The sequence below is a fragment of the Bacidia gigantensis genome (genome assembly GCF_019456465.1).
Source record: "Bacidia gigantensis strain McMullin 20006 chromosome Unknown contig_231, whole genome shotgun sequence".
NCBI lineage: Eukaryota > Fungi > Ascomycota > Lecanoromycetes > Lecanorales > Ramalinaceae > Bacidia > Bacidia gigantensis.
This window is the reverse complement of record NW_025408598.1, coordinates 793,022-820,474: the sequence shown is the minus strand read 5'-3', so window position 1 is coordinate 820,474 and position 27,453 is coordinate 793,022. Positions and strand designations below refer to the sequence as shown.

At 48.4% G+C, this 27,453-nt stretch overlaps 11 protein-coding genes across 11 annotated transcripts; 5 read left to right on the top strand and 6 right to left on the bottom strand.

The window, feature by feature from the left end:
* Nucleotides 1–355: 355 nt before the first annotated feature.
* Nucleotides 356–1,660, bottom strand: KY384_004263 (uncharacterized protein; the record flags this gene model as incomplete). The annotated part of the gene is made up of 1 exon (XM_044812769.1): nucleotides 356–1,660. One exon carries the CDS (start codon nucleotides 1,658–1,660, stop codon nucleotides 356–358), a length of 1,305 nt encoding a protein of 434 aa, XP_044670189.1.
* Nucleotides 1,661–1,992: 332 nt separating this feature from the next.
* Nucleotides 1,993–2,749, top strand: KY384_004262 (uncharacterized protein; the record flags this gene model as incomplete). Its single annotated transcript, XM_044812768.1, has 2 exons — nucleotides 1,993–2,362; nucleotides 2,442–2,749. 2 exons carry the CDS (start codon nucleotides 1,993–1,995, stop codon nucleotides 2,747–2,749), a joined length of 678 nt encoding a protein of 225 aa, XP_044670188.1.
* A 145-nt stretch (nucleotides 2,750–2,894) lies between these two features.
* On the bottom strand, nucleotides 2,895–4,924 carry KY384_004261 (uncharacterized protein; the record flags this gene model as incomplete). The annotated part of the gene is made up of 2 exons (XM_044812767.1): nucleotides 2,895–4,051; nucleotides 4,114–4,924. 2 exons carry the CDS (start codon nucleotides 4,922–4,924, stop codon nucleotides 2,895–2,897), a joined length of 1,968 nt encoding a protein of 655 aa, XP_044670187.1.
* Nucleotides 4,925–5,639: 715 nt separating this feature from the next.
* KY384_004260 (uncharacterized protein) lies at nucleotides 5,640–6,824 on the bottom strand (the record flags this gene model as incomplete). Its single annotated transcript, XM_044812766.1, has 4 exons — nucleotides 5,640–5,702; nucleotides 5,868–6,011; nucleotides 6,068–6,495; nucleotides 6,551–6,824. The coding sequence occupies 4 exons, from the start codon at nucleotides 6,822–6,824 to the stop codon at nucleotides 5,640–5,642; spliced, it is 909 nt and encodes a 302-aa protein (XP_044670186.1).
* Nucleotides 6,825–7,755: 931 nt separating this feature from the next.
* On the top strand, nucleotides 7,756–8,848 carry KY384_004259 (uncharacterized protein; the record flags this gene model as incomplete). The annotated part of the gene is made up of 2 exons (XM_044812765.1): nucleotides 7,756–8,694; nucleotides 8,747–8,848. The coding sequence occupies 2 exons, from the start codon at nucleotides 7,756–7,758 to the stop codon at nucleotides 8,846–8,848; spliced, it is 1,041 nt and encodes a 346-aa protein (XP_044670185.1).
* Nucleotides 8,849–10,229: 1,381 nt separating this feature from the next.
* KY384_004258 (uncharacterized protein) lies at nucleotides 10,230–10,884 on the top strand (the record flags this gene model as incomplete). Its single annotated transcript, XM_044812764.1, has 3 exons — nucleotides 10,230–10,244; nucleotides 10,303–10,466; nucleotides 10,629–10,884. The coding sequence occupies 3 exons, from the start codon at nucleotides 10,230–10,232 to the stop codon at nucleotides 10,882–10,884; spliced, it is 435 nt and encodes a 144-aa protein (XP_044670184.1).
* Nucleotides 10,885–12,059: 1,175 nt separating this feature from the next.
* Nucleotides 12,060–13,334, bottom strand: KY384_004257 (uncharacterized protein; the record flags this gene model as incomplete). The annotated part of the gene is made up of 1 exon (XM_044812763.1): nucleotides 12,060–13,334. One exon carries the CDS (start codon nucleotides 13,332–13,334, stop codon nucleotides 12,060–12,062), a length of 1,275 nt encoding a protein of 424 aa, XP_044670183.1.
* A 272-nt stretch (nucleotides 13,335–13,606) lies between these two features.
* KY384_004256 (uncharacterized protein) lies at nucleotides 13,607–17,583 on the bottom strand (the record flags this gene model as incomplete). The annotated part of the gene is made up of 3 exons (XM_044812762.1): nucleotides 13,607–14,064; nucleotides 14,116–16,477; nucleotides 16,540–17,583. The coding sequence occupies 3 exons, from the start codon at nucleotides 17,581–17,583 to the stop codon at nucleotides 13,607–13,609; spliced, it is 3,864 nt and encodes a 1,287-aa protein (XP_044670182.1).
* Nucleotides 17,584–17,614: 31 nt separating this feature from the next.
* KY384_004255 (uncharacterized protein) lies at nucleotides 17,615–23,256 on the bottom strand (the record flags this gene model as incomplete). Its single annotated transcript, XM_044812761.1, has 2 exons — nucleotides 17,615–21,555; nucleotides 21,636–23,256. The coding sequence occupies 2 exons, from the start codon at nucleotides 23,254–23,256 to the stop codon at nucleotides 17,615–17,617; spliced, it is 5,562 nt and encodes a 1,853-aa protein (XP_044670181.1).
* A 627-nt stretch (nucleotides 23,257–23,883) lies between these two features.
* On the top strand, nucleotides 23,884–25,210 carry KY384_004254 (uncharacterized protein; the record flags this gene model as incomplete). Its single annotated transcript, XM_044812760.1, has 4 exons — nucleotides 23,884–23,907; nucleotides 24,202–24,393; nucleotides 24,444–24,668; nucleotides 24,722–25,210. The coding sequence occupies 4 exons, from the start codon at nucleotides 23,884–23,886 to the stop codon at nucleotides 25,208–25,210; spliced, it is 930 nt and encodes a 309-aa protein (XP_044670180.1).
* An 882-nt stretch (nucleotides 25,211–26,092) lies between these two features.
* Nucleotides 26,093–26,656, top strand: KY384_004253 (uncharacterized protein; the record flags this gene model as incomplete). Its single annotated transcript, XM_044812759.1, has 1 exon — nucleotides 26,093–26,656. The coding sequence occupies one exon, from the start codon at nucleotides 26,093–26,095 to the stop codon at nucleotides 26,654–26,656; it is 564 nt and encodes a 187-aa protein (XP_044670179.1).
* Between the last annotated feature and the right edge of the window lie 797 nt (nucleotides 26,657–27,453).

Here is a 27,453-nt window from a genome sequence, read left to right as displayed (position 1 = left end):
GAAAATGGACCTTCTGGTCTTTGCTTGGGCGACAGAGCAACGTTGATAGCGAAGGCGATCGGGAATTCATTGTTTAGATTATTTATTGAAATAAGAAAGCTTGCTTTCAAATAAATTACACCGCATTATTTACAGAACGGGCATTCTACTGCCTAAAACGCTTATGCTACAGTGGCGGGATTGTCTCTCATTTCTGCCTCCACCGCTTTCCTACGCATTCTCTCCATGAGGTAGCTATTGAGCTTCTGCTTCACTGACTCAAACCACCCTGAATGCTCACCACCTCCCTTCCCACCATCCCCTAGCTTCTGCTCCTTCGTCCCTCTCGTATCCCTCTGCTTGAAGGCATGCCGGACTAACCTCTTCCATGGCCCTTTCGTGATCGCTGGCGGGGGACGTTGAAAACATTGCTCTTCGGCAAGACTTCCTTTCCTGCCTTCTTGTACGCCGTATCCCACGCGGATTTCTTCACGTACACTCCCGGTGCACCACCTTTCCGCCGACTCGTCCGCATGAGCCATATATACCTGTTGGCAATAGTGACACGTTGGGCCTCTCGCTCCTTTCGCAGTTTCATGAGCTCGTGCTGCGCGTATGGTCGGTAGGATGAGAAGAGCTGCCATGCGGTGCCTCTCTCAATGGCGGAATCGATCTCGAAGTGGGGCTCAGCAGGTGGAATGAGAGGGTGTATTTCCTGTGCTCCGGTGGTCTCGTCCTTACGCTCTGGTTTGCGAGGTTTCCGCTCTTCGATCGCTCGATTCGCTGTGTGAGCTTGGCTGATCAGATCCTCGAGTGGGGTATTGAGTTGAGCTGCGATATCCTTTAATTTAACGAGTGTTGAGTGAAAGTCCTTATGGGTAGGCTGTAGAGAGATTCCAAAATCTTTCGACGATGTTGATATTTCTTCAAGCATGTCTGGCTCGAGTTGAGGTAACGGTAGGGTTCGACTGACAGACCTGGTGTCCTCTGCGATCTCCATAGCAATGGTATCCACGTTTGCTTCAAGTACTAGGCTTGAAGGTAATGAAGGCTGGTCGTCCTCTGTCAAATTGTTCTTGGCCTCGCTATTCTGCTTTTTCTCTGACTGCTCTTGCTCTGCTCTCACATACATCAAGGCCAATTCGGTGGCCCTTTGCCTCAGGACTTTCTTACTTTTTTCCTGTTGGCTGATATAGCCTGCAGAGGGCAAACCCAATCGCACCTTCTCGGTACGAAACCTCTCTTTGACCCTCTCCGTCTGCATGATCTGCCACCGCAAATGCCAACCCGTAAGGCCTAGTTCCTTAATTCTCGCAGACTTATCACCAAGTAAATATTCATCGAGACCCCCTACCTTGTCAATCGTCCGCAAAACCCTGGCTTGGACTTTCAGCCTGACAAACCTCCCCAGTGCGTCTGACCAAAGCCGCTTGTTTTGCACATTGGGATGCCATGCGCGCAACGTCTTCACCTCGTGCTTCTCTGAGACCTTGTTGCCATGTTGGACTTTGGAGCCACCGTAAAGACCTGTGTCACGCTGTTTAAAGTGCTGAGCGGCTCCATAGGGATAAGGCGGAGCTTTTCGCTTTTGAGAATGGGTAATCGTTGCGCTGGAATAGCTCGCGCGGGGAAGAGACGGTATGTACGGCAGACTGTGCGTGCTTTGAAGTCGAGGGACCATTGCGAATGCACAGGGAAAATAGAAGATGTGGGTGGGGTGTCACCATCAAGAGTTCGTGATGGATGTAAATAGGCAATGCCGCCGAATAGAAAGAGATCGCACACTCGGAACATCAAAACCTCAATAGCGTGAGTCGAGTGGTGATTGCTCGGTAAGATGCACAGGACTTTCTCAAAGAACTTTGTCACTAACGAGTGAGTTCAAGCTTTCAAAGAATTGTCGATAGATGAGTCTCAGCCCTACGAGAATTCAATCATTAGCTACGAGTCTTACTACTACCACTATTACGTGGTCGCCTGGCCACGAGCCATCCCCGCAAATTGCTATCTAAGATGACCTCTCAAGATGGGCCATCGACAATATCCATAGCCCTTGCGACTGCCATCCTGTCCGTAGCGACTGGGTACCTGATCGGCTCTGCGTCGTCGATTGGCGTGTTTGGGTCGTCGAGCACGGCCAGGAAAGCTGCGAAGAAATCTTGGCCTAATAGCTACGATGTCACCATACACCCTGATAGCAGTGATGAAGAGCTCATGAAGCAGCTGGGACGGAAGCAGAGCAAGGAAGTGAAAGATTCCGAAGAAGAGGATGAAGCAGACAGCAGTGAGGAAGAAGTCGTTGGGGAGCTGGCTACGTTTGAAGGAAACAAAGAAGAATGCAAGCTCGTGCTGGTGGTAAGAACGGACTTGGGCATGGGCAAAGGTATCCAATGTCCTCGCTGAGAACACTGGCTTTCGAGTCTAGGGCGGTAGTAGTCAGAAAGACTGACATTGTTCCATAGGGAAAATAGCAGCGCAGGCTTCTCACGCGACGCTCGCTTGCTACACTACCCTCCGCACCTCCCACCCAAACCATCCTGTGCTCCGCCGTTGGGAGTCGTTTGGGGCTGCTAAGATTGCTGTGCAAGCTCAATCGGAGGAAGAGCTGTTGGTTCTTCAAGCCCAGGCCATCAGCCTAGGTTTGTGTGCGAGAATCATACACGATGCTGGCAGAACGCAGATAGCCAGTGGAACGGCGACAGTGCTCGGGGTTGGTCCTGCACCAAAAAGTGTTGTGGATCAGGTCACTGGAAAGCTGAAGCTGCTGTGAGTGAAATCAGGAATAAGTAGAGCAAGAATTCCACCAGCATGGAGGTTTCGAGCTGAAGTGCACAGCAGGCTGTCTTACGGCTCAATTGCAGAGTATGGAGGACGTAGATGTACAACAAGATACCTCTCCTCACATAGAAAAGAGTCTAAGCTAGACGTACCCCTGCCTGCCTGTTCTTTTTGGATGTCAAACCGGCTGCGTTGTTCATTCCTGTTGCTTGGCTCGTGTCCAGTAGACTCTGGGCCTCCCGCTTCTTTTCGCCATCGACGCGCTTTAGATGCTTCTCGGTCTTTTGCTTTCCACTGCCTTTTCCATGGAATTGATGGCTAAGGTGCTTGAAAGCCTCCTTTTGACTCATGTGCCGCCCATGTTCATCCATATACTTTAGGTCAACATTTGGTCTGTATTCTTTGGTGAAGATATCGCTCATGACACGAGACTCGATCTGGTCGCGCTGTTTATTCTCGTGGCGGGCATATTCTTCGCGTTCCTTCGCTGACATATGATCCAATCTGCCGGAAGCACGATCTCTTTCACGCTGGAGACGAGCCTTGCGCTCAAGATCCCCTTCTCGTCGTCGTTTGTCAGCAAGGAAGTGGTGCCTATCACGCTGGAGTGCCACGAGATCCCCGTCTTTCTCCTGGGGCTTGAGTAAACCACGCTGCGTAAGCATTGACAGTGTGGCTCCCAGACCTTGGCTGATCGTAGTTTCGTCTCCAAGACCAGCGGCTGATATATCATCCTTTTCAGGAGTGAATGAGTCGCGTTTGAGGCGCTTTTCTAGGTGGTCCTCGTCGCTTTCCACGGGTGGACTATTCATCTGAACATCTTCATCGTCTGGCGGCTCTTCTTTTAGCTGCGGTGTTGTACTTCGTGCTTTAGTCCGGTGAGGCTTCTCGGCTTCTTGATCCTTACTCCTTTGTAGATTTGCAACAAATTCGCTTGTTTCGTCAATGACGAGACCTGCTTCTTCAGCTGTCACATCGTCTTCGTTATCCCCCAAAGTTGCTGATGCCTCCTCTTTCAAGCTACGAGCAATATCTTCGGGAGCCGCCTTTTTGCGTTTCTTGAGTGCAGCTCGTCGTTGAATAGCCAGAGATGCTTGGAGGTCTTCATCATCAACAAAAGAATTGTTCATTGAGCCTTTTACTCTCCCCACCATCGCCTGTCCATTGACAGCATCTATGTCCATAGGATTGCCACTCGGTTTTTCATCATTGACCTCCCCAACAGGGAATATATCGTCCTCGTCTGCTTCTTTCTGCCGTGTCGATCTTGCCTTCTTTTTTTGGACTTCCTGACCTTAGCCTCAATCGGTGCAGCATAATCAGAGATGACTAAATCGTCCTTTAAACTATCCAGACTGATTGCCTGTTTCTTTGAACGCTCTTCAACTGCTTGCTTTAGGGCTTTATTATCCTCCATGGAGATGCCTTGCGCGTCCAGCTGGAATCTCTTGCGCTTTTTGCCTTCGATTGTTTCGTCGTACTGTTTTAGGACTGTCGTTCCACCATCCTCTACTTCAGCATGTGGGTCATATACAGGTCGTTTCTTCTTCAGACTCAATTTATCATCCAAAGCCTCGCGTTCCTTCAAGGCCATGTTCTCAAGTTCATCGCCCTCCTCCTCATTCTGATCAATGGTAGCGTCTTTAAGGGTCAATATCTGTCCGCCATCTTCATTGAAATCCTCCAATGCGTGAGCGACGTTCACACCCGAGAGGTCAGCTGCCGTATGTTCTGCCTCGGCCTCTCGCTCTGCTAGCTCTTTTGCGAGCTTTTCAGCCTTTTCTCGATCCTTCTCGATTCTCTTCCTACGCTTCTTTTGTTGTAATAACCATGTTTTGGTGTCCAGGTTGTCCGCCTCGTCCTTTTCAGCTAAGCCTTTTCCTTCTACCTTTGCAAATCTTTGGGCAGCATCACGGGCTTTTTTGATAGCCTCCGCTTTAGCTTCACGTTTTCGTTTAGCAGCAGCTTCTTCTTGTAGGGCGTTCCAGTTCTCGTACCCTTGTGCTTGTCTTGACTCCAAAGTGCTCCCTTGCTCCTCCTCTGATCCTGAGGAAGAGTCACCATTCTCTGCCTTGAAAGTAGGTCCTCTACCTCCAGGGACCGGAAGAGGCTTCATCCCTAAGGATGCCCTGATCCTGTTGGTCTCTTCAATCGCCAAGTCGGCCATATTGAACGGGTAGTGATTTTACAGGTTCACATGGATGTCAGGATGTTTCGGTCGTCCCTTCGCAGTTCATTGACGCGGAAGGCGCCTTGCCAAATTGGGCTTGGCGCAAAATGCTCTTGGCAAGCACATTTCCATATAAATTTTGCCGGCCCGGGGAAAACACTTCCTTTCAAAAACAGATCTGTGCCAGTATCCCGTTGCCCTTTCGAGGGTCATTCGGTCGCATACTGGCAGATCGACCGCAAACAAGGAGCCGTCGACCCACTAGGGTAATTTCAATGATGTCAATCTTCCGGTCGACAGATCTCAGAGCAAGAAGGCCATCTTTGCTGAAGCCTGAGCTCGCTTGTTTTACAGGCTGATGCTCGGTGAAGGGGAGGTGTGCTGTGGGCGCCATATTCCAAGACTCTTTACCGATTGCCCGTTGGGCTGTGAGGTTTGGGTTAAACCATGGCTTGCTTACATTTACGAGCCTCATGATACATATTTTACTGGACTAGGTAACAAGCAGAAGTGGCTCGTTCTTAGTCCTGAGATTCTATTGAGAGCTCGCTCTCAGGAGGAGATTGATTAGATCCCAAGCGCATATCCGCGGAGTTCGTTTGTCGTATCCATTTCACGTTCATCAAGGGTATCTATTCTACTGTGCTAAATATCACATCTATATGTAGCAGAAAGCACCATTCCTCCGCCCGGCAATCTGAATGAACAATCCTTAAACTTCATTCATGAGTATTTGCACAACATTAGCTAGCTTGCCTAATTCATCTCGAGTTTCCTGATTGGACTCAGGGTCAGCCAATTCTTAATGACATATTGATTTTCAAAAACATTGAATTGCGTGCAATTGAGTGACTGTCTCGCGGGGCTGAACTTACCACTCATCATAGAAATGATCAAACTCCTTTTCACAATTCCGCGCTGAATCTAATTCGCAGCCAACCAACCGAACCAGGAAATCACCTCTCTTGTACATGACATCTTGACCTCCACGAGTTGCGATGTCGACGTTGTAGGTATTCAATATTCTTAAAGGTACAAGCGCTAGCTTTGTGAGGATAGTAGGATGCCACTGCACGATATGTTCCTGATGACATGATTAGGATTGAATTGAAGAAAATGCTAGCAAGGGGTGGGATATACCAACGCGTGCCCCTCGGCTTTTTGGAAATTGTAGCTCCGGTACAATGGATCGAACCAAGTGTCGAGGAAGAATTTGGCCCACTCGCCTCTCCTGATGACAAAGCTTCCTTGACATAGACCCTCATTATCTTGGGTCACGATAAAATCAATCTTGTCACCTTTGAGGTGGGCAAAGGTCTTAATCACGCTGTCTGGAGGGACAACAGGCTTGTCGCGGAGCATTAAGGATTCTAGTTTCTTTTTACCAACAAGATGCTCCTCTAGATTAACCGAAGGATCCATGATGAGTGCGTGGGGTGACAGAGAGAAGAAATAGGTTGAATGTGGAAATGCAGCCATGGCGTGTCGAGTCCCGGGGACCAACGTCCAAGTTCGAGGGGAGTTGTTAAGGTCGTAATCGCTAGCATTGGGAAAGAAAACACCATAACCTTGGACAAAGCATGGTCAGTAAAGGGCAGGAAATGTAGATGGAACTCAACATACCTTGCTTCTCCGCATAATACCTACGGTTCTCCATTACTTTCTGTCTGTATTCTGGGCTCATTATAGCATCGTCTAAAAATGTGACTACGACAACCTCCGGTGTTCCTGTTGGTGCCCGCTCTTTACCTGGCTTGAATAAAGTAGAGCCGAAGAACATTATCAATATGACACCGCACAAGATGAGTCCCCCCAACTGAAGCTGTTTTCGGCGGATAGGAGAGGACCTAGATGCTCGAACATAGGGCGGAGGCTGGGATGTCTTCCTAGGAGGCATAGCGAAATGCATATGTGCATCAGACGAGGGGACGCCCAATCTTTAAAGTCGCGTATGGGCGAAGGCCAGGAAGTCGGTACAAACGACTAATCCAGACGTATACCTTTGATGGTAACAGGATTTAAAAGCAGCCAAGGAGCGCTCAGAGGCGCAAGAGGCCTTCAAATATTGCGGTGGGTTGGGACAGCCTTGGTATCATGCCACACACAGTTTTCATGCCATCAAGGGAGAAATTTAGAGACCTTATGGTAGAGATTGAGCATATCTTGGTAAAAGAGTCTGTTACATGAAGAAAGCATCAATTATTGAAAGGGGCTAGGGGCGCTCTTAGCCTCGGAAAGCTCCGGCCTAGCGTCAGAAGCCAATTGATGCTCCCGTAAATAGCGTATTCCAATATTTTCCACTCCGCCCATTCATTCATCCATCCCTCTCATTACGACTTCCAAATAGCGAAAAACTGTTTTGGACCTCCAAAATGCTCTCATCTTGCCGCTGCCTGTTACGACAAGCACCAATCCGAGGAAATTTGCCAAAGATCGCCAGTGCCAGGTTTGCTTCTACCTGGGCGAATGTATCCCAGGGTCCTCCTGTGAGTTGTTGAGAGGGAAGACCGCGTGTCAATTGCTGACGGTTAGCTAGGACGTGAGTTACAGCTTCTCATGACCAAGTCTCCAATACTGATGGGTATTTTTTGGAACAGGCAATCTTGGGTGAGCTGGCTTGGTAAGGTCACTTTGGAAGAGTATCACTAAAGATTGGATCGCAGGTATCACGGAAGCATTCAAAGCAGACTCACTCAAGGAGAAGATTAACCTCGGAGTTGGCGCATACCGTTAGTGTCCGTTCTCGTCCCATCGTGTCGCGGGGCTGATAGAAAGCAGGCGATGACAACGGAAAGCCTTACGTCCTCCCGTCGGTCCGAACAGCTGATATGAAGGTACTGGAATCAAATCTTGACAAAGAGTATGCCGGTATCACTGGTGTCCCAAAGTTCACACAGGCCGCAGCTACGCTAGCCTACGGTCAAACTTCTTCCGCACTCAATGAGGGCAGGGTAGCAATAACTCAATCAATATCTGGAACTGGTGCTTTACGGATAGGTGGTGCTTTTCTCGAACGATTCTATCCCTCCGCCAAGAAGATATACATTCCTACGCCAAGCTGGGCAAATCACAATGCGGTTTTCAAAGACTCTGGGCTGGAAGTCGTCAAATATAGGTACTACAACAAGGATACGATCGGTCTGGATTTTGATGGGATGATCGCAGATCTCAAGTCCGCTCCCGAGGGCTCTATCTTCCTTCTGCACGCATGTGCACACAATCCTACTGGGATTGACCCAACGAAAACACAGTGGACACAGATCAGCGATGTAATGAAGGAGAAGAAGCACTATCCGTTCTTCGACATGGCCTATCAAGGTTTTGCTAGTGGCGATATTGACAAGGATGCATTCCCCATCCGACATTTTCAAAGCGAAGGCCACCAATTCTGTCTAGCGCAGTCCTTTGCTAAGAATATGGGTCTTTACGGTGAGCGCGTTGGCGCGTTCTCAATTTGCTGTGACTCGGCAGATGAGAAGAAGCGGGTTGACTCCCAGATTAAGATCTTAGTACGGCCGCTGTATTCGAACCCACCGGTTCACGGTGCCAGAATTGCTGGAGAAATTCTCAATGATCCACAACTCTACAGCCAGTGGGAGAAGGAAGTCAAAGGCATGGCAGACCGCATCATCAGCATGCGTGCTGCATTGAAGAAGAATCTCGAAGATCTGGGCAGCAAGCACGATTGGTCTCATATCACGAATCAAATTGGAATGTTTGCATATACAGGATTGAACTCAGAACAGATGACACGATTAGCTGAAGAGGTAGGTTCGAAGAAGTTATGCTGCCAGACTACGGCTAATTCTGCCTCGATAGTTCTCTGTTTACGCAACCAAAGACGGACGCATCTCTGTCGCAGGCATAACCTCTCACAATGTCACGCGCCTAGCCGAATGTATCTTTAAGGTCACCGGATAAGACGAATGCTGGAGTTGCTGAATCGCGTACAAGTGCAATCTGGAGGGACGGAGCGCTTGTGGGGGAGGCCGGCTGGTCTTCCTTAGATGATGGTGGTATACTGTATTGTGACGTATAGAAAGGGGTAGTCTGCGCAAGCATTCAGCGATTCTTCCATGCCGTTCCGCAAAGGGATGGTGAATTCGACTGCATTTAGCGGTGTGGAAAGCGTTTAGATCTTCGGGATTCTTTTCAGGGAGGAGAAACGGGGACCGTGATCTCAGACCCCGAGATCCAAGGGCGAGTGCTCAGATGCTAGAATACTAGATACTAAGAAGACGAAATTGCCTATTTCGATTAGAGATAGAGCTACCGCCAATACCCTTCCGAGTGACTGCCGATCCTTTTCTGAACATGGTCACCACGCCCGACAAGGCTTTGGCAGTGTGAATAATGCGAAGCGCGATGCGAAGCGCAGGTTCTGCATGACAAAGCAGTAAGCTGCAATGATATCGGCCTCTTGCTGGCTCTGTTGACGTCGCTTTGGGCCTGACGAGTGCAAAGACCGTTCGACTGTCCTGTCTCGAGGGCGGATGGTGGTACACTGGTATGTAGTATGTAGTCATGAAAGTCTAGTGATAGGGCCCGTCGTGTAGCGTGGAATCGAGTGGACCCGGAGGCAAACGACGTAATGTGGGCATGCGGCCAACCAGCAGCCGCGACAAGATGCCATTTCTGACCTCGTACTTTCCAGTCCTTGCTACGACGCAGCTCCACCAGCTCGGCAAGAGTTAGTATGAGGGTGATTATGAAGGCGTCTTAGCTTCCTCTGCTCTCTGCTCTCAATCCCCAGAAAGGATATCGACAGTGCAGATCTCGAGCTCTAAGGAAAGACCCACCAATAGCAAAATTGCCCCACGAAAGGCGTCAACATATGACGTCCCTTGGTCGTGTCTGACCCACCCTAAGCCATTATCATTAGTTTCTTGCTGCAACAACACCAACCACCAGACCGAACAATCGTTTCTGAGCCTGGCGCGCCTTCCCGTGAGCTTACCAGTCGATCCCTCTCCAGTCATTTCGATATTGCTATAATGGCCTGATTACCGCCTTGCAGCCAGAGTATCTCCTTCTCTCAAGCAATCTTTTGATGCGCGCCCAATCACCAGGCCCCTCATGAACTGCTCGCCTGCAATTCTCTTCATATAAATAGCTTGTGCTGACCGACACGCATCTGAGGATCAGCTTGGCTTTCCGGGACCACCGGTTGGCTCATAACTCTTGCAGGTAGAAACTCGTCAACCTACCACGAAGAAAGTGGCATTTTTATCACTAACCTCAGACCTTGCTTCACTAGGCCTGATAGTCGACGTTCCGGACGCAGGACGTGGAACCACTGAACATGGCTGGTCAAGAGGTACATCTGACCCTCTTGCTTACACCCTAGACGCTACTAATGTGCCGACCTGGAATAGACGTTGACCCAGCTCGATCCTAGTGGTGAAAATGTTGATCCAAATACTTTCGGACAAATCTTGGAAATGGACGACGACGAAGAGGAGCGTGATTTCTCGAGAGGTATTGTTTATGGCTTTTTCGAGCAAGCGGAAGAAACCATCAAGAAACTGGACAAAGCGATGTAAGTCCATGTAAACCGGCTAGATCTCCGCGCTTGATGTCCTTGGACTATCGATGCAAAACTCCGAATAACCTCTTGTTGATCTACATTTGCTTCCTCATCGGCACAAGTCTCGTTTGTTTACACAAGGAATTCGTCCTAATCTTGATGTGACATGTCTAGCGCCAATAAAGACCTTGAAGCTTTATCGTCATTAGGTCACTTCCTCAAAGGTTCTTCCGCAACCCTAGGTCTCAGCAAAGTACGAGATTCCTGTGAGAAGATACAGCATTTTGGCCAGGGTAAAGATGCAGCTGGAAATCCAGATCAGCATGATAGCGAGTACTTTTTGAACCTCATAGGACAGACAACTCAACGAGTCCGGGAGGATTATGCTACTGCAGAGAAGATCCTCAAGAAATTCTTCAAAGATGAATAGAACGTGACCACGAGAGAATGCTGGCTGGATATACCACTTCCTCTCGACCAAAGAGGCTGTTGAGGAACTTTGCGTTGCCACGACAGTAAATGTAAGATAATGGAAACTTTCATTACAGTCGCAACAGGACTTTAAAACTCACTGCCAGAATCACGTCCGTCATAGACTTGAACGCTTTCGCGATCGACGGAAGCTATGCCCCTGCTTCTGAATATGCCTTCAATGAACGAAATGTGCGCTTGGCACGCTTTCCATCCCGATTTGTACTGTTCCAATCAATGACGATCAGCTTACATGTCTTCCACACAAACATACCATGAGCAGCCAGAGGACCATAGTACGAGCGCGCGGCCATGCGGAGAAGAGGAAAACTCTTCACTTAGCGGCCCCATTTGCCAGCCTCGTACATTTCAAAGCGAAACGCCTGGCAATACGCCGTATGACTTGCTCATCCTCACAGTGCAGCATTTGATTGCATTTTCCCACGGGACAATATGAAAGGTCAATGCCGCCTCGACGCCATGTTGTGACCATGACCTTCACAGCCTGTAATTCGGGTAAGAGCAGAAAAAGTAAGGGAGAATGCCCAGAGACTCTATTTCGATTGGCAAAGCCGACCAAGAGGCCTAAAGCACATCAAACACGCAAGCGGTGGTATTCTCTACTGCACAACTCGCAACGTGAAAGATTATCGAAAAAATGCAATTCAAGAACCGTGTCAACGGCGCATTTTGTCATTTCGATAAGAGACCCAGAAATTCGTTCGGGACTGTTGCAGGTTAAATTCCCTTTACCCAAGGAAAAGAACCTGATTGTCTTACCTCGCACTGGTAGAGACCAGAAAATTTGCGAATGTCACGAGCTTCATGATGTTGAACGACTTTTTCACTTTCCAAGACAAAACGTGAAGGGCGCTTGAGCCCTCAAGGGAGATGAAAGATCACCCCAGTCAAGATATCAGTTACACGTCAAGCCAGATGACTGCATTAGCAGACTCAAGTACCTGATCAAGTTTGTCAGCACAGGAGCTCTGCTGTATAGCTTCAGTCCTCTCCAAAAATCCGCATCCAACGCGGGCGAGCTCTCTTCTTTCGTCTGACCCACAATCACACATGACGGTCACCAAGTTGCTGCCCAATCCATTTCTCGACCGCCTTCAGACCCTCAAGACTAGTTCAGTGTATCGTCGCAGCCGCAACTTCCTTGTACACCTCATCCACCACCCTTCCCTTCCCTTTCGTCTCACCTATTCCCCCTTCCTTATCGTCCTCCCTCACATTTCTCTCGCAGCTCTCATAGACCTTCTCCGCCCCCATCTCATACAAACCCACTCTATCTACCCTTACATCCTCCGCCCACATCACAGCCTTCCACTCTTCGCAAATCCGCCGAGCATCGATCGTCAATCTCCCCTTTACCTTGACCTTCCCCTTCCCCTTCCGCCCTCCTTTAAGAGCGTAAATCGTATTCACGATCGTAGCATGTAGCAATAGCTTCCGCGTATCAGGTAATAAGAAGCCAGCTTCAGAAAAGGCGCTGTGCAATTTAGCTGTAAAGAATTGGAGCGGTTGTAAGGGGGTTGGGAAGGCGTAGAGAATCGTTGCTTTCTTTGGCGAGGGGAGAGCTTTCAGCCCTGTCAGGCTGATGGTGAAAGGGTGTGTTTTGATAGACTGGTGCTGTTGCTGCGATTCAGATCTGGAGGACATGAAATCCTCGCTTTTCTGAACATCAAGCTCGGCATTCTCAGATTCAATCTTTTCAATTTCTCTACCTGCACATGGACTGGCATACTTTCCACTCGCTGTCCTTTCATCAGCCGTTCCCCCATTCTCTGTTTTGCCCTTTTCAGACACCTCGATGGCCTCTTTTGCCATAGAAGTAAGATCTAATCCTTTCAAGAAGCGAACAGCCTCCTCCACCTTCTCAGACGTCTCCAAGCTCATGACTCCCAATGTAAAATGTAGACTGCCCGGCTTGCGAATCGCTGCCTTAGGGACCCGCTCGTCCTCCGCCTGCCCTTCGTGCTCGACACCATCCTTGCCCTTCGCTCTTTCAGCTGGGCTTTCACCTGCTTGGAGTGCCGTATCGACATCTGCGTGAAGACTTTCCTCTCTTTCCTGACCTTGAGATTCCGCAACAGGGTTATCCTCAAGGCTCGGGCAGGCATGATCTTCCTTCACTTGGATCGAGAGTTGATTTTTGATTCTCTCATCGCTTTGATCTGCTGCCTCTTCCCCTTTGCTCGATTCTTTGCGCTTTTTATGGGACTTATGGCGTGTCTCGGAGACGGCAACAAGATTCGTGAAGCGCGACAGCGAAGTAGCCAATTGGAGTCTTGAAGTTTCGAAGCAAATTGGAAGAGCGAGGAAATGGGTCAGCTTCGGCTTCTTGAGCGGCTTCGACGGAGAAGGCTTGGATGGTGAAGAGCTCTGGATGGGGACTGCGGACATCGTGCCAAAAGAGGTGTGCTGTGGAAGTAATGAGGTGAGCGAAGGCCAGACATGACGCGAAAAAGATTTGGGACTTATAGTATGCTGAAGTTGAACACATAAGACTCGCATTTACTATATGATAATCTTATGAGCTAGGTTATGATCTGATGAAAAGTATCGTGACAATGCGCCTCGCTATGCTATCTGGTCAACCAATCAATCACGAAAACGCCGACAAATTTGCTAGTCTAAGCCCATAGATGGCTACTCATGCAATACAATTCATGTCCTCATCCTTTGGCGTTATATTTGTCGTTAAAAGCATTCACAGCAATTCCAATCTGTTTGTACAGCCAGTTCCTGCTTGCCTCGTCGGATACTGGAATGAACGGTCCATTGGTTCCTCCTTTGAGAGTGACGTTCATGCCTGTTCGCTCTTTCGAGATGGTCTGGATATCATTCAGCTTGATGTCCCATTCCATTTTCAGCTTCTTTGTCTTGACAAGCAAAATACGGCTGTAGGTCAGCATAACCATTACATCCTTGCTTGGCATTTCAAGGTGAGCAATATAATCCTCATTGAAATATTTGCCGTCGTCCACAGTCTTTAGCCAAAATTGACCTAGAGCTTCGCGTTGGGCATATGGTCGAACAATCCCGTCCAGGCCGATGAATCGGGTGAGGCGGACGCGGTCGAGACCTTCCTGATCAAAAACCGTGGTTGTGTTACGAACGCCTTCGGCCATATCTATGGCCTGTCAGTAAAATTGCAAATGATACCGATGGCGAAGCTGCTTACTAGATGCGAGGTCGAAAGCCCCAATGGCGGGCTTCGTGGCTAGTCCAAGGAAACCTTTCCCGACACCTTTCATGAAGCCCTCAAACCCTTCTTTTTCAGCGCCTTGCAACGGATGCCTTGCAAGGCCACCGATCCCACTGGCTAAGCTGCTTGCAAAGGCATTGCCACCTGAAGTGACGCCATAAAGGGCATGTTTCGGTCGGTTGCGAGACTTAGACATTCGCCTTTGATCTTGATACTCTTTGTCAAGTGTCGCCGCCGCCAGCCCTTTTGACATACTACCAGTGAATTTCGCCATGCTGTCAGAGAAACCAAAGACGGATTTCTTGACAAAGCTAGAGGCCCCCTTTGCAATACCTATGCCCAACTCTTGCGGCCGATCGGTCATGACAAGGCCTTGGTATGGCTCGTAGAATATGTCTGCAACCCCAGAGCTAACGTTGGTAAATAAGCCAACTGGGTTTCCGAGGAAGTCGGCAGAACCAAGAATCACATGTACCTGCCTCAAAACCTCCTGAGTGTAGTGACTTTGCACGTTGGACATGAGAGCAGGAATGGATATGCGTGCATTCTCTAACATGAGGGCATTTAACCTCAATGGAGCGTCATTCACGTTCCCTACCGACATCGTCATCACGTTCACGAAAAATACTAGGGGATTAGAGGACGAAGCAGTATCCTCAGCGTTGATGCGCTCAGTCCGAACGAATGATAAGTCGATTTGCATAGGTTGCAGGTGAAAGAATTCAAAGTAGACATCTTGGCCTTGCTCTTGCTTTTGCGGCTCGGGTATACTCAAGTCTTCGTCACACAGCTTGTCTGTTGCTTCTTCGGACCACGATGCACCTGGGACCTTGGCAAAGTCTAGCATAGCAAAAATGAAGTCCTCGTCGAGCTCGACCGTCATCTGCTGCAGAAGCAAGGTGAAGTACTTGATGTAGAGGACACCGTATGAATCGTCCTTGACTCTAGTGACCATCGAGTGGAAAATTGGATGTGCCTCCATTTCCTTGCCGGTCTTTGGCACCACGCTAGGGTAGAGCAAGATTGGAAAGATGCCGCCATAAAGCTGATTATCTATCTGTATCCACTTGATGGTAGCATTAAGCGTCTGGTATAGCTTCGAGTCACAGTATTTGAATTCAATTTCCCGTAACGTCAGGTACAGCAATTCTTTCAATTGCCTGTTTACGAGCGATATACCAATACCAGCAAGTCGGAGATTAGCCTTAAAGGTCACCTCTGACTCAGGTTCCTTGACTTCGAAGTTTGTAGCCAGGCTGCTCTGTGATGACTGCGCCTGGTTTGACTTTTGCTTGTATAGACTCTTCGACTGCTTGTAATTAGAGATCACGAGTGTCTGTGTGGGTCCATCTGCGACGATATTAAGATCAATAATCCTGGGTGGTCGGCCTTGCGCCGCTGGTACTTTGAATGGCACCAAATTTCCAATCTCTGCAAGCTTGATTCGACGTTCCTTATCGTTAGCAATCAACATCAGCTCCTTGTTCTTCGACGCAGGATAGTCCCAAGCATATGGCATGATGCTTTTCGCTGGTAGCCGGTAGCGAATGGGCTTCCATGAGGAGTTTCGATCGTACTCATTTTCAGAAAGGTTCGGATTGACTTGATAAAACATGAATTCTATGTCGCTTTCATTCCGCATAGAGAAAGGCCAGTGTTTGGTTTCGATGCTCAGGTGTAAGAATATTGTAGCAGCTTCCATTATGATTTCCGCACGAATCAATTGCTGCCGTTGCCCATTTTTAGCAAGCTTGACATGCACGGTACCAACGTTCGAGATATTGAAGGGAGAAGACCAATGATTATTCACCCCCGGCCAACATAGACTGAGTTGTTTCTCAGCAGATTGACGTAGGGACTGCAAAGGAGCAAGATCTCCGTGTTTTAGCTTGATTACGTTTGAGGAGCCTGGTTCTCGAACATCGATATCTTCATTGATCTTATTCTTGACGATGAATCGAGGCGCTACCGTAACGACCTTGGTCAAGTTGTATTTGCCCTCGCCTTCTAAGACAGAAACACCGATATTTGTTTCAGTCTTAGAAGAGGTGGAAGGCACGACTACGTCGTAAGCGCTGCCAATGGCCTCAAAGCTTTGGGGCTTACTCCAAGCTGAGTCACCAACTTTGATGCTGGCACGGTTCTTACGATCATCCGACGGGTAGGAGAACATGTATGGAAGAGCTTTACGCGTGCCGTGAGCAGAATCCATTTTCATGCCTTGTCCGGCTGCAGATTTGCTAGATGCGAACATCGTCTTGCTTTGGATGTTAATGTCGAGACCAGTTTGATTCAAAACGAGGTATGGGGAGTAAACGGAGACCTTGAAAGCCCCCCACTGTCAGGCATGTTCAAGTAGTGAAGCTTCAGATTTAGTTGATTGCCATTAGCGTCCGTAACTGGCAACGTCTTCTCTCGATGAAAGTCTTCCTGGACACTAGAATTGACGACAGCGAATTCGCTACGTTTGAAAACGGTGTCTTGCATCTCAATACTTAGCAACAGTACGTGCGACAGCTCTACCACATGCACAGGACTAACGCCACCCTTGCGTAGAAAATTCGTCCAGTCTTTCTTAGTGCTCTTGTCGTAGATACGGTACTTGAAGTCGTAAGGCAAGAGGTTCTGAACCTCAATCGGTGCATGTAGTCGAAGACGCATGTATGGGTAGACACTTGTCATGGGATCATTCTTGTCATATGCTGCATTCAGCTGGAAATAGAAAGGGGGAGACTGATCGCTCCCTTCACCGCGACACGATATCGTTCGTGTGGAACGTTTCAATAGGTCTTTCCAGAAGAGCCTTTCATTAGACCAAGCATAGCCAAAACCTGGATCAGGTCGAACGATCAAGGAATGCATGAAAGCTGCACCCACGGGTGCTGGCCTTGATTCGCTAGGAGCAATTTTCTCAATCTTTAGCAGGTGGCCCTCTTCTGGACTGAACACGCCAATCTCCACCGGAATTTGTGTAAGATTCTCGACCAGAAGCGGCGAGCGGAAGGTGATATACTTCACGTTATCAATGCCTAGCTTTACGTCTACTAAAAGCCGATGTAGGACTTTGTCTTTCCTAGGCTTTAAGTTGTACAATATTTCGCCCTCGCGATTGACACTAATTCTTTCTACGCTGTCGAATCCACTGCCTTCAAGTTTGATGCCAACAATACCAGAATTGCCTTCTGGGGTAAGGTTCTCGCGCATTGTAGTTGGATCTTCGAAGCGCCACGGAATCTCTTCGCCATCAGTAAGCTTTGCAGCAGATCCCTGGTCCTCTTCTCTCGAAGCAGCCCATATATTAAGATCAAAGCCTGTATAATTGCGGATCCTGTATGGGGCATCGGCACCTCGAGGCTTCGATAGCACATCTTCATCGGTCGAGAGAAATTGAGCGGACTTGGAGGCCAATGCGATTGTTGCAGAGGTGAACGTAAGCTCTAGCATCTTGTGGGAATATACCTCAACAGTGAAAAGGTCAGGATTCTGATCCTTTGATACATGCAAAGCCCAGTTGCCATGGTTCGATCAACGGTTCCCAAGCTGACTTCGAGAAGTTATACACATTAATGTACGTGTCAAAAATTGTATCGCCGTTCATTGACGTTGACCAGTCGCGCACGTCGACGTTGAATTTCTTGACGCTCCAGTCCAGTAATGGTAGCTCATGTAGGTCGCCGATCAAGATCACTCTGATCCCCTCTATAGTAGCAGTCATCTCTTCACGTTTCATCATGATAGAGCTCTCTCGGCTGGTTAGCTCTGACGGAGCTTTTGAGGTTCGCGAGTTTGCTGTCTTGGCTGTACGCTGTGCGATAGTGGAGCCAGGCTTGCCAACGACTGATTTTCGTTTTGTTGATGCCGCGCCTTGGCCAGTAATTTCCTTGATGCGTTCAGGCTCAGGATCGGAGGGTTTATCTGTCCCGCTCACACTGTTGCTTATTTCCGAAGCCTTATTGACGATCTGTAGAGCGAGTAGAATGTCGCGAAGAGATAGACGAAGTACCAAAGGCTCAATATCGATCGAGATGCTAGTCAAAGAAGATTGCTTTCCCTGCGAGCGGCTGTCCATTGACATGGTAATAGAAAAGTCATCCAAAATACGTAGACGACTTGTGTCGAACTTGTCCATACGGCAAAGAAACATGCCAATACGTGAAATCTGGAGGGTTGAAGCATTCTGTTGGGAGACCAATACTTGTTTAGTTCCGAGTACGATTGCCTCGGAATTAGGAATGGCTGGGTTTGCAATGAGAATCACTTGAGCGTCAACCACGTTAATGCGGAAAGACATGCTCGTTGAATTCTCTTTTTTGTCATCGACTGCAGGCGTTTCAGGCGAAAGTCGTTGAGTATCGATAGGGGTAGTCAAGACGCTGTCTGTATCATCATCCATAAGAGCTCCCTGCGTGTTTCCATCGATTTCTAGAGACTGTTCGGAAGGAAACGCGCTTTGTGTAAAAGCTTGTACTGCGAGGAGGTAATCTATCGCCATGATGACCCTGGGGCTGTCGATAGTCAACATAGCGATCATATGCTTCTCTTTGCCGCCTGAAATAGTCACACTAGCCATGAATTGCTGTTTAACGTCATCGTTAATGAGGGACATGATCTTCCTGAATTTGTTTGTTTCGCGTTTTCGACTATCCTTGATTGTAAAAGAATTTATCAGTAGTTCTGACTCAAGTGATTCATCTGTCATCATGCGCACTTTGACTTTGGTGTCATTGAGCGCAAACCTGGACAAGCTAGCCGATTCGACATCGCCAACAGGCTCTTGCTCCTTTGCTAACAACAACTCCAGTGCCACCTTCGGAGCTTCAAACAAAAAGTCCAGTTTCGTCCGTGTTTCGGGGCTAGACCCAATCTCAGGCTCTTGATGGGCTGGAGAAGCAATCTTGTCCTCAGCCCCATGTGTGTCATCCGTCATCTGCCTTGCCGTTTCCACGGTAGATTTGGGAAGCTCAGCCATAGCCTCCTCCTCGATTTCATCCTCATCTGTCGCAAGTGCACCAGGGATTGTCTTCGACAGCTCCATAAGAAACCTGAGCTGGGTTTGCGCAATGCACAAATTAATTGGAGACATCTTACCTTCCACTTCCGTATCGGGTCGCTTAGAGCCTGCCTGGTGTTCGGCGGAGATGACTTTGAAATCTAGATCCACCTTATCGATCATCTCGAGCTCTTCAAAGTCTCCTTCTTCGTAATGAAATATTGAGGTCAAGCGAACATTTCTTATGCCCGCGGTAATCTTATTGCCTTCAGGACCGGATTTTCCAAGCTTAGCGAAGTGGTTGCTAGCATAGATTTCCCCAAGATATGCGGTTAACATATCACGAGGTCTATCTGCCACCATTGCACGGGGGAGCACTAGAATTGGGGTTTTGACGAGCACATCAAAACGCATTTTGCTCTGCGATTCTTGTAATTGACTCGCTTGATTTGCTGCTGCTTGTCTGGCGGCATTGAAAATCGCTTGCATTTGTCCGAATTTGACTAGGAAATTGATAATCTTCCTGAAAGGCTCTTCCAAGAAATTGACCTTGATAGAGCCAGATCTCAGGTGGATTTTTGAGTCATATCCAGGGTACGATTTACTGCGAGAATCAAATGTTTGATATTTGAAATCTGCAAGTTCGTCACCTTCTATACTGATCAGCCTACGAAGCGATGAGTCAGGAGATGCTCCTTGGTTGATGTCGTCTACAAGAGAAAGATTTCCCAGGCGAGCCGCAATGTTCATCGAGCCTCCATCCAGCAAGATGCCGACATCCGCGGAATTAAGAGATAGGGTGGCAAGGCGTATCCCATCATTATTGAGAATGAAAGCGACGCTCTGCAGGACTGCTTTAATTCGTATTTTGTCGGCTTTTGATGTCGAATCGGGAGCGGCTGTTTGCGCCTCTTTGCTATCTTCCGTGTCTTTCTCGATAGTCTTCTGTGAAGGCGGCGTTTGATCCGGGCTTGTAAAGGTAATGAGGACAAAGTCAAGCAGCGTCAGCAAAGTCCTCCTGGTTATGACAAGGTTGATAGTCGATACTGAGACGTCAAGATTCGTCGCGATGCCTTCGTAAGTAGATGCGAACTCGGGCGATTCATCGTTGACTTTGACAAATTTCACGTTGAAGAGATCTTTGTCGCCTTTAGCGTCAAAACCCTCGCTGGATATTATCTTCTTGAATTCGGAGCTAGGGTCTTCTTCAATGTAGTCATCAATGTTTAGCTTTTTGAGCAAAACCTCGGCAACCATGTCATAAGGCCTCAGATAGAAATCCATCTCAAAATGTTCCGCAATAAGCTCGACTAGGAGCTGATCTGCCTTTCGACCGTCGGGGTCTGCACGATACAGGGAACCCTGTAATCTTTCCACTGTGAATTTGAATTCAAAATTCCTTTGATGCAAGTTCACTTCCTGGGTGTCGGCTCTTTGGATGCCAGTCCGTTTGCGCGAGTCTCCCTCCGCCTCAGAATCTTCCTCGACATCGAGCTCTCGGTGGCCGGCTGATACAGACTTGGAACGAGGCCTACCCATCACCTCGTCAGCACGCGACCTTTCCGAATTTGAAGGTTGGCCTTTTCTGGTAGGTGCCTTCGTCTTCCCATCAAGTGGCTCGTCGCTTTCGAATTTTGGAATAGCAATATCGATAAGTTTCATCAGATTTTTGTATTTTTTGTCAGATATTGAAGCGTGTAAAACAGGAAGGTGACCGGATATGCGTGTTTTTGTGAGGTCGCTCGCTTTGGGTATTATGGAAGTTTCTAGGGTAAAGTCCATGTTGATACGGTCAATGATGTGGAGATTGCTTGGGTCATCTTTTGCATCCAGCTGAGCTTTTGTTGCCTCGATTCCAGGCCCAAGGAGGAGCTGGGTAGAGTCAAGCTTTAACAGGAATTTATCATACATTAAGCTCTCCAATTGCCGGAAATCATCGTCTGTGTACTGCTTCTTCTGTTTGGACTGAATGTCACGCATTGTTTCTTTATCAACAAGCTCGCTCCTCAGACTGACGTGACCTGCGTCAAGAATGAGGCAAAGTGCACTCTTTTCCGTTATGCTTTCTGGAATGATAATTAGTGGTGCTTGAATGTCAAGATTAGCATTCAGGGTCTTATGCTCTTCGAGGGCAAACTCCAACCCAGCACGAGTCTGCTGTCGAATACCTTCAACCGTCTCCCCGGCAGTCTCTAGCAAAGCTCCAATCGACTCCATATGTCGCTCTGGCGGTTTGAAAAAGTTGGCGACTTCGACAATGAACCGTGGATTATAAACGACTTCTACACTCTTGATCTTCATCATGAGGGCGGAATCAGCGCTTCCGTTGAGAGGGTTTTGTTCGAAAACCATATGAAATAATGCATCTTCCGCGACCTCCTCCTTTGCCTTCTCGGATTTGGGATCCGCATTCTCAGCAGCCACATCTTCTATGGACGTTGGTACGCTCCCCCTGTGGCATCCTTGAAGTTTACAATCTGTGGAAAAAGGCTTCCCTGAGTGGTACCGTCGTCTACACGCATGCCTCCAAGACTGACGTCTGCTAGGAAAGAATCTGGGCGTTGAAGAGCTTTCGCTTGGAAATTGTCAAACATCAAGGCCAGGATCTCGGTGGCTTGACCGTGGGGTTCTCTTTTGAGAGTGAAGCTACCAGTTTTCAGGGCAGACTCGACCTGGAGTTTGACGCTCTCGCGTGGCACGTCGACGCTCTCGGTAATAGCTTTCTTGTCATCCCAGTCAATCGCTGAATAGAGCTCCTGTCTCTGTTCTTCGCTCATTGTGGTATCTTCGGACTGGGTTTCCGATGCTTGTTTCCCAGAACCGAATGCCCACTGTGACCATGTCTGCTTCGGCGGCGCCTTCTCTACGCCGACCTTTTCCTTCCGTAGCTGGGTTCGGGCCAAGGAGCGCCAGAATCGCAAGTCTTCGTACCCGAGCTTCTTTTCCAATTTAGTAAGTTCTTCGTTCTCTTCACTTGAAAGCTTTTCGTCCCTTTTCTTCTTCTTGAAAAGCTCGATATAGTGCTTACGATCGTCGCGCCGCTCTTTGAAATAGTCCCAGGTCCACCGCCTGTTTCGCTCGTGTATCTTGGAGTGGACAGATGTGAACGCAAATTGGAGCCAACCTTTGGGATCCTCTTTTGGGCTGCTTTTAGGCTGAAATTTCTTGTACTCTTGATGCCGGTTGAAATAATGGAAGAGATCTACAAGCATCAATGCATCGCGATACTGTTCATCATCGATAACGAAACCGAGCTCTTGAAATAACAGTCGTGCTTTGACCTTGGGCTTCTCAGTTTTACCCGTCTTGTCAAGCTCTACAGCGGCCCTACCGCTCACGGGCTTCAGCATGTATTGGTGAGTTTGTCCATCCTCTAGAGTCCTTTGAAAGTTTTCGATAATCAACTTATGATCTGTACCTTGCGCCTCGGCCCCAATGTTCTGCCCGCTTCCGCTGCCAAACAGATCTGCATCTGTATTCCAGTAAAATGCGAAACTATTCAGGACGGCTAGCTTATGCGCCGTGTCAGAGGTCGGTTGGGCATAACTCGGTTTCCAATTGCCATCGGTACTGACAGCGCTGAACTCTTTCAGGGTAAACCCGAGCGCAAAAGGATGGCCTGGCGCAGAGATAGAGTCCTCGTAGCGGATATGGATATTCTTGACGCTGATCTGTAAATTGTCAACGACAGCAGTCGTGACGCTTTCTGTAAAGCTTTGTGTTTTCTGCTGTTCCTCGGCACTTTGACCCTCAACGTTGCGCTGTTTCAATAACTCAGCGTTCTCAAGTTTCTCCATTTTCACATCGTGGGCACGCTTGACCTCCTCATCTTCGTTGTATTCTGCATCTTCCTTGGGCGCTGCTAAGAGAAAGACGTCTTCGATGTTTACTCTGACAGGCTTTCCCCGCAAATTCGTCCATGGTATTGACATAGTCAGCTGACCAAGATGACCCTCGACAACGTTGACTGGGAAGTGCAATTGGTCCAAGGCTTCGCGCCGAAGCTCTAGGTTTCGAAGCTTGAGATCTCCGTTCCATATTCCTACGTTGAGCTGCTTCGCATCAAAGTTCTTGACATACATGCCCAGGAACCTGTTCAGCAGGTTTGCAACCAGCCCCTCAAGCATGATGAGCTGATGTGGCCGTAACCCTGACAAGGGAGTTGGTAGTGGCAGGTGGTCCAGCAAATAAAAATTGTAAAGACAAGACGCAAAAGAGTTCAGGGTCGTTCAAAGAGCGCCCGGAGTCATGGTAGCAGGACTCCAAAACAGCGCGAGATCTTTCCACGCTGCTTAGCTCTACTTGGGAGGCCAAAACAGACGAGGCTCCTAACCGTTCGCTGATAGCTTTACCAATCAGAGGATGCAATGAATGCGAAGGGTTTGAAGCTCTCAGTCAAGTGGCAGGTGTGAATGAAGAAGGAAACTTGCTTCCAAACAGCAGGACCAAGTGCGTCATAGGTACTTTTCCATTAGCTGCTTCTGAGCTTCTTGAAGGATCTCTCACTGCTAAAGACCTACTCACGAGAAGCTGTGGGTGTCAAGACTTTTCTTGACGAACAACTCAATGCTGAGCTTGAAGGGGGTTTCTGGTTACACAGCTTTGGACCAATCCAGCATTTCAAGGTCGATGTCTGAATCTGCTGGGGCAGGGGGAGGGCACATACCTTATCATGAAAGCGTAGAACCAATACCAGCTCGATCTTGCATTAATCTATTAATCCCGCCGTAGCAGGTTCTTGGCGCTTTTTGGCCATGGAGGGAGCATCGAAAGGCAAAGTACTTCTATCAACCAAGCTTCGTGTTGCAGGACCAGCACACAAGCTCATGGAGAAAAAGCGAATCACACATTGATATATCCCACTGCTGTGATACACAATGATGTTGCGATCAAGAGCTACTACCTCCCTTCGTCACTCTTCTTTTCGCTCCTTCGTAGCTTCTCCCTCTCGGAGTACCTCCACGACCACAGGCCGCAATGACCCCTCAAACCCAATTGGTCGTCTAGGCCAGCTTCGGAAGTCAAGAAGGCTAGCTTTGACCCTACACAGACCATTTTGCACTTCTTTGCAGCGATACCAAATTACCGCGCCTCCGATTGATCCGACGAAGAAGGCGGACGAAGAAGCCGTCGAGCGTGAAAAACTCGAAACACACCCCGATCAAGTTTCAACTTCTTCCTCGATTCATCCAGTGCTCAATGAACATGGGCAACAAGGTCACGGCGAAGAGGAGGATATGATGGCTGGCATAAAGGGGGACATTGTAAGCAAAGGCGCGTTCTGGCTCAACGAAAGCTGACCAGTATTTCCTAGAGAGCTATTAAGGAGGTCTTCGCCATGGATGAAGTGCCACGAGAAGCTCTATATCTCGGCATGGCAGGCGTTATTCCATACCTTGCAACATCGCTCACAACTGTCTATCTCGCCTGGGATATAAATCACGCCGATCTTACAGGCCACGGCTTTCTACTTTCGGGTCAGACTGCTGAGGCCGCTCTACGGATCGTCGAACCGCTTCAAGTCGGTTATGGAGCAGTGGTAGGTTCACACCTGACCGTAGCTTAATGGTATTTCTAAACGGTAGCGCTCAGATCATCTCTTTCCTCGGTGCAATCCACTGGGGACTTGAATGGGCCAAATACGGGGGAGTCTCACGCTATAAACGCTACGCCTACGGTGTTCTAGCACCAGCAGTGGCATGGCCAACAATGCTTCTTCCCGTGGACATGGCTTTGATCTCCCAGTTCCTGGCTTTTACGCTCTCGTATTTCGCTGATAGCAAAGCTGTTGTCAGAGGCTGGGCGCCTCCCTGGTATAGTACCTATCGGTTCGTGCTGACTGTCTTCGTTGGTTCAAGTATCGTCATCAGCTTAATTGGTCGAGGCCAGATCGTGGACAAACTCAACAGAATGCCAAATCCGGCTGATAGAATCCAGAAGTTGAAAAATATACAGCTTGAGGAGATGGAAGCTGAGGAGAGGTACAAGAGAGACAGGATCGCTGAAGAAGACGACGAGAGTGAAGAGAGCGGCGAGGAAGAAGCAGAAGGGGAAGAAGAGGGAGGCGAAGAGGAAGATTAGGCGTAAATACAAAATCAATTTCCATCAAGCTTGAAGATTACAACATCTGACGAAGAAAGCAATTCAAATTCGTCTGTTTTGCACAACCCTTGGGTTTCACCAGCCTCATCATTCGTTGTCAGTTCCATTGAATTCGGCTTGCATCAACGTCCCCATTTCCTCCGTCAGTTTCGTCAAGATGAAAGCGAAGCCTCTATCCAGTTCCAGCAATTTGGAGCAATCTATAGCCTAGCCCCAGATGGCAACGTCATTATGAAGTACTCACGCCGTTAGCGTCTCTTCCATTATGCACAAATTATTTGGAAAAGCAAGCTTCGTCTCCGTTGTCCATAATTGGGGCAATTTTGCTGTATAACGAAAGGACTCTCCATTGTCCGATCGCGATAAAAAAGTTTAACAGAGTTTCTACTTAATTACGGAACATGACAGATCATGTTGCTCGTCTTCGATATTCCTCTGATCAAATTGACAAATTCTTGAACCGTATCGAATTCCCTTGCCCCGATAGAATTGACAAACTTATTTCTCATATCGCCTCGCCAATTGAGCAGTTGCAAACATTAACGCAGCTTCAAATTCACACATTAGCCAATGTCCCATTCGAGAACCTTGCCATTCATTACTCACCACACCATGCCATCTCTCTTGACCCTTCTTTTCTGTTCGACAAGATTGTCGAGAGAAGGCGGGGTGGGTACTGCATGGAAAATAATTGCTTTTTCGGGATAGTACTACGAACTTTGAATTATTCTGTTCGGAGCGTGGGAGCTCGGGTCTCGAAAGCGGCAGCTGGAAATGGCGAAGGATATACCGGCTGGTAGGAGTGCCTCGCCTTCATAGACTTTCCTTTGCAATCTTTGTTGACACACTTCCAGGTCACATATGGTCAACATCGTCTCTGTTTCGGGTAAGAAGTATCAAGTTGACGTTGGCTTTGGCTTGAACGGTCCAACGCAACCAATATTGCTGGAGGAAGGATGGGAGACAACAAGCATCAGTCCCTCTGGCGTACGTCTCGTTCGAGACTTCATCCCTGACTTCAGAGACAAGAACGAAGACCAAGACAAGTTATGGATCTTCCAACATCGAGCGGCACCATCGGAGGGCTGGCAGCCTATATACGCCTTCACAGAAATCGAGTTTATTCCCCAGGATTATGAGATATCGAACTTTTTCACAAGTACATCTCGCACAAGTTTCTTCACGAGCGCCATTGTCGTGGTCAAATATTTGCTGGATAACCTTGGAAAAGGCCAATTGATCGGCTCAATGAGTCTTATGAACGGATTTGCTAAAAGAAGAATGCGGGGGAATACTAAACTGTTGACGGAATGCAAGACTGAGGAGGAGAGAATCAGGGCTTTGAGGGATTACTTCGGCATCGAAATCAAAGAAGATGAAAAGCAAGGTATCAAAGGCCTAGTCACCGAATTGAAAGGGAAATGAGAGGATAAGTCTTGATGCCTTTTTAGATTCCGACAATGAACTCCGAAAGTTATATTATCCGTGGTTCTACCTGTGGCCATCGCATGAGCTTCCGAGCCAATAAAGGGTTCCTATTGAACCTACCTTCCACGGATTGTTGACTTCAAACCCTAGAGGCGCGTCGACGTTATTTGTTTGACCTCGCAAATAACCTGTCAGCCTCCTGTCTCTCTCCATCACTGTAGAAAGCCCTGTAAGCTAGAGCTCGCCCACTGGAAAGTGACGCTGCCCACTTTGTCTATCCCATCGGTCCGTGCAGTACCGAGGTCGTTTACCTCCATTCTGTAGGTTTCTGATAGTGGAGAGTCCCGCTCCAGTGATACCAAACATCTGATCGGGTGTCAGAGGATGTGTAAAAGTGCTGCCGATAAGGACACGGGCGCTGGCTTGACTTACGGCGAGCATGACCCCATAGGGGAGGAGAGCTTCGAAAGGGACACCCATGCTTGTGACAGGGAGCTTGGAAAGCTCAGGTATTCTGATTTACATGCAAGCTCGATCAAGATTTCACGCCAGGGAACTGAGAGAGTCAGGCATGTGGTTGAGGGGAGACAAAGTGAATTCCGTCGTAGGGCTGAACACCCTTAGCGGGACAATGGGACCTCATCTCCAATTGCGTAAAAGTGCTCTACACTGACCACCAAGCCTCTCTTCCAGAATCAAAGTGGATATTACGCGTCGCATCCATACAAGTACATACCAAACTCACTTCATTGGAGAAAAGACGTCTTCTTGACGGTTTCAGCACATAGGTCGCC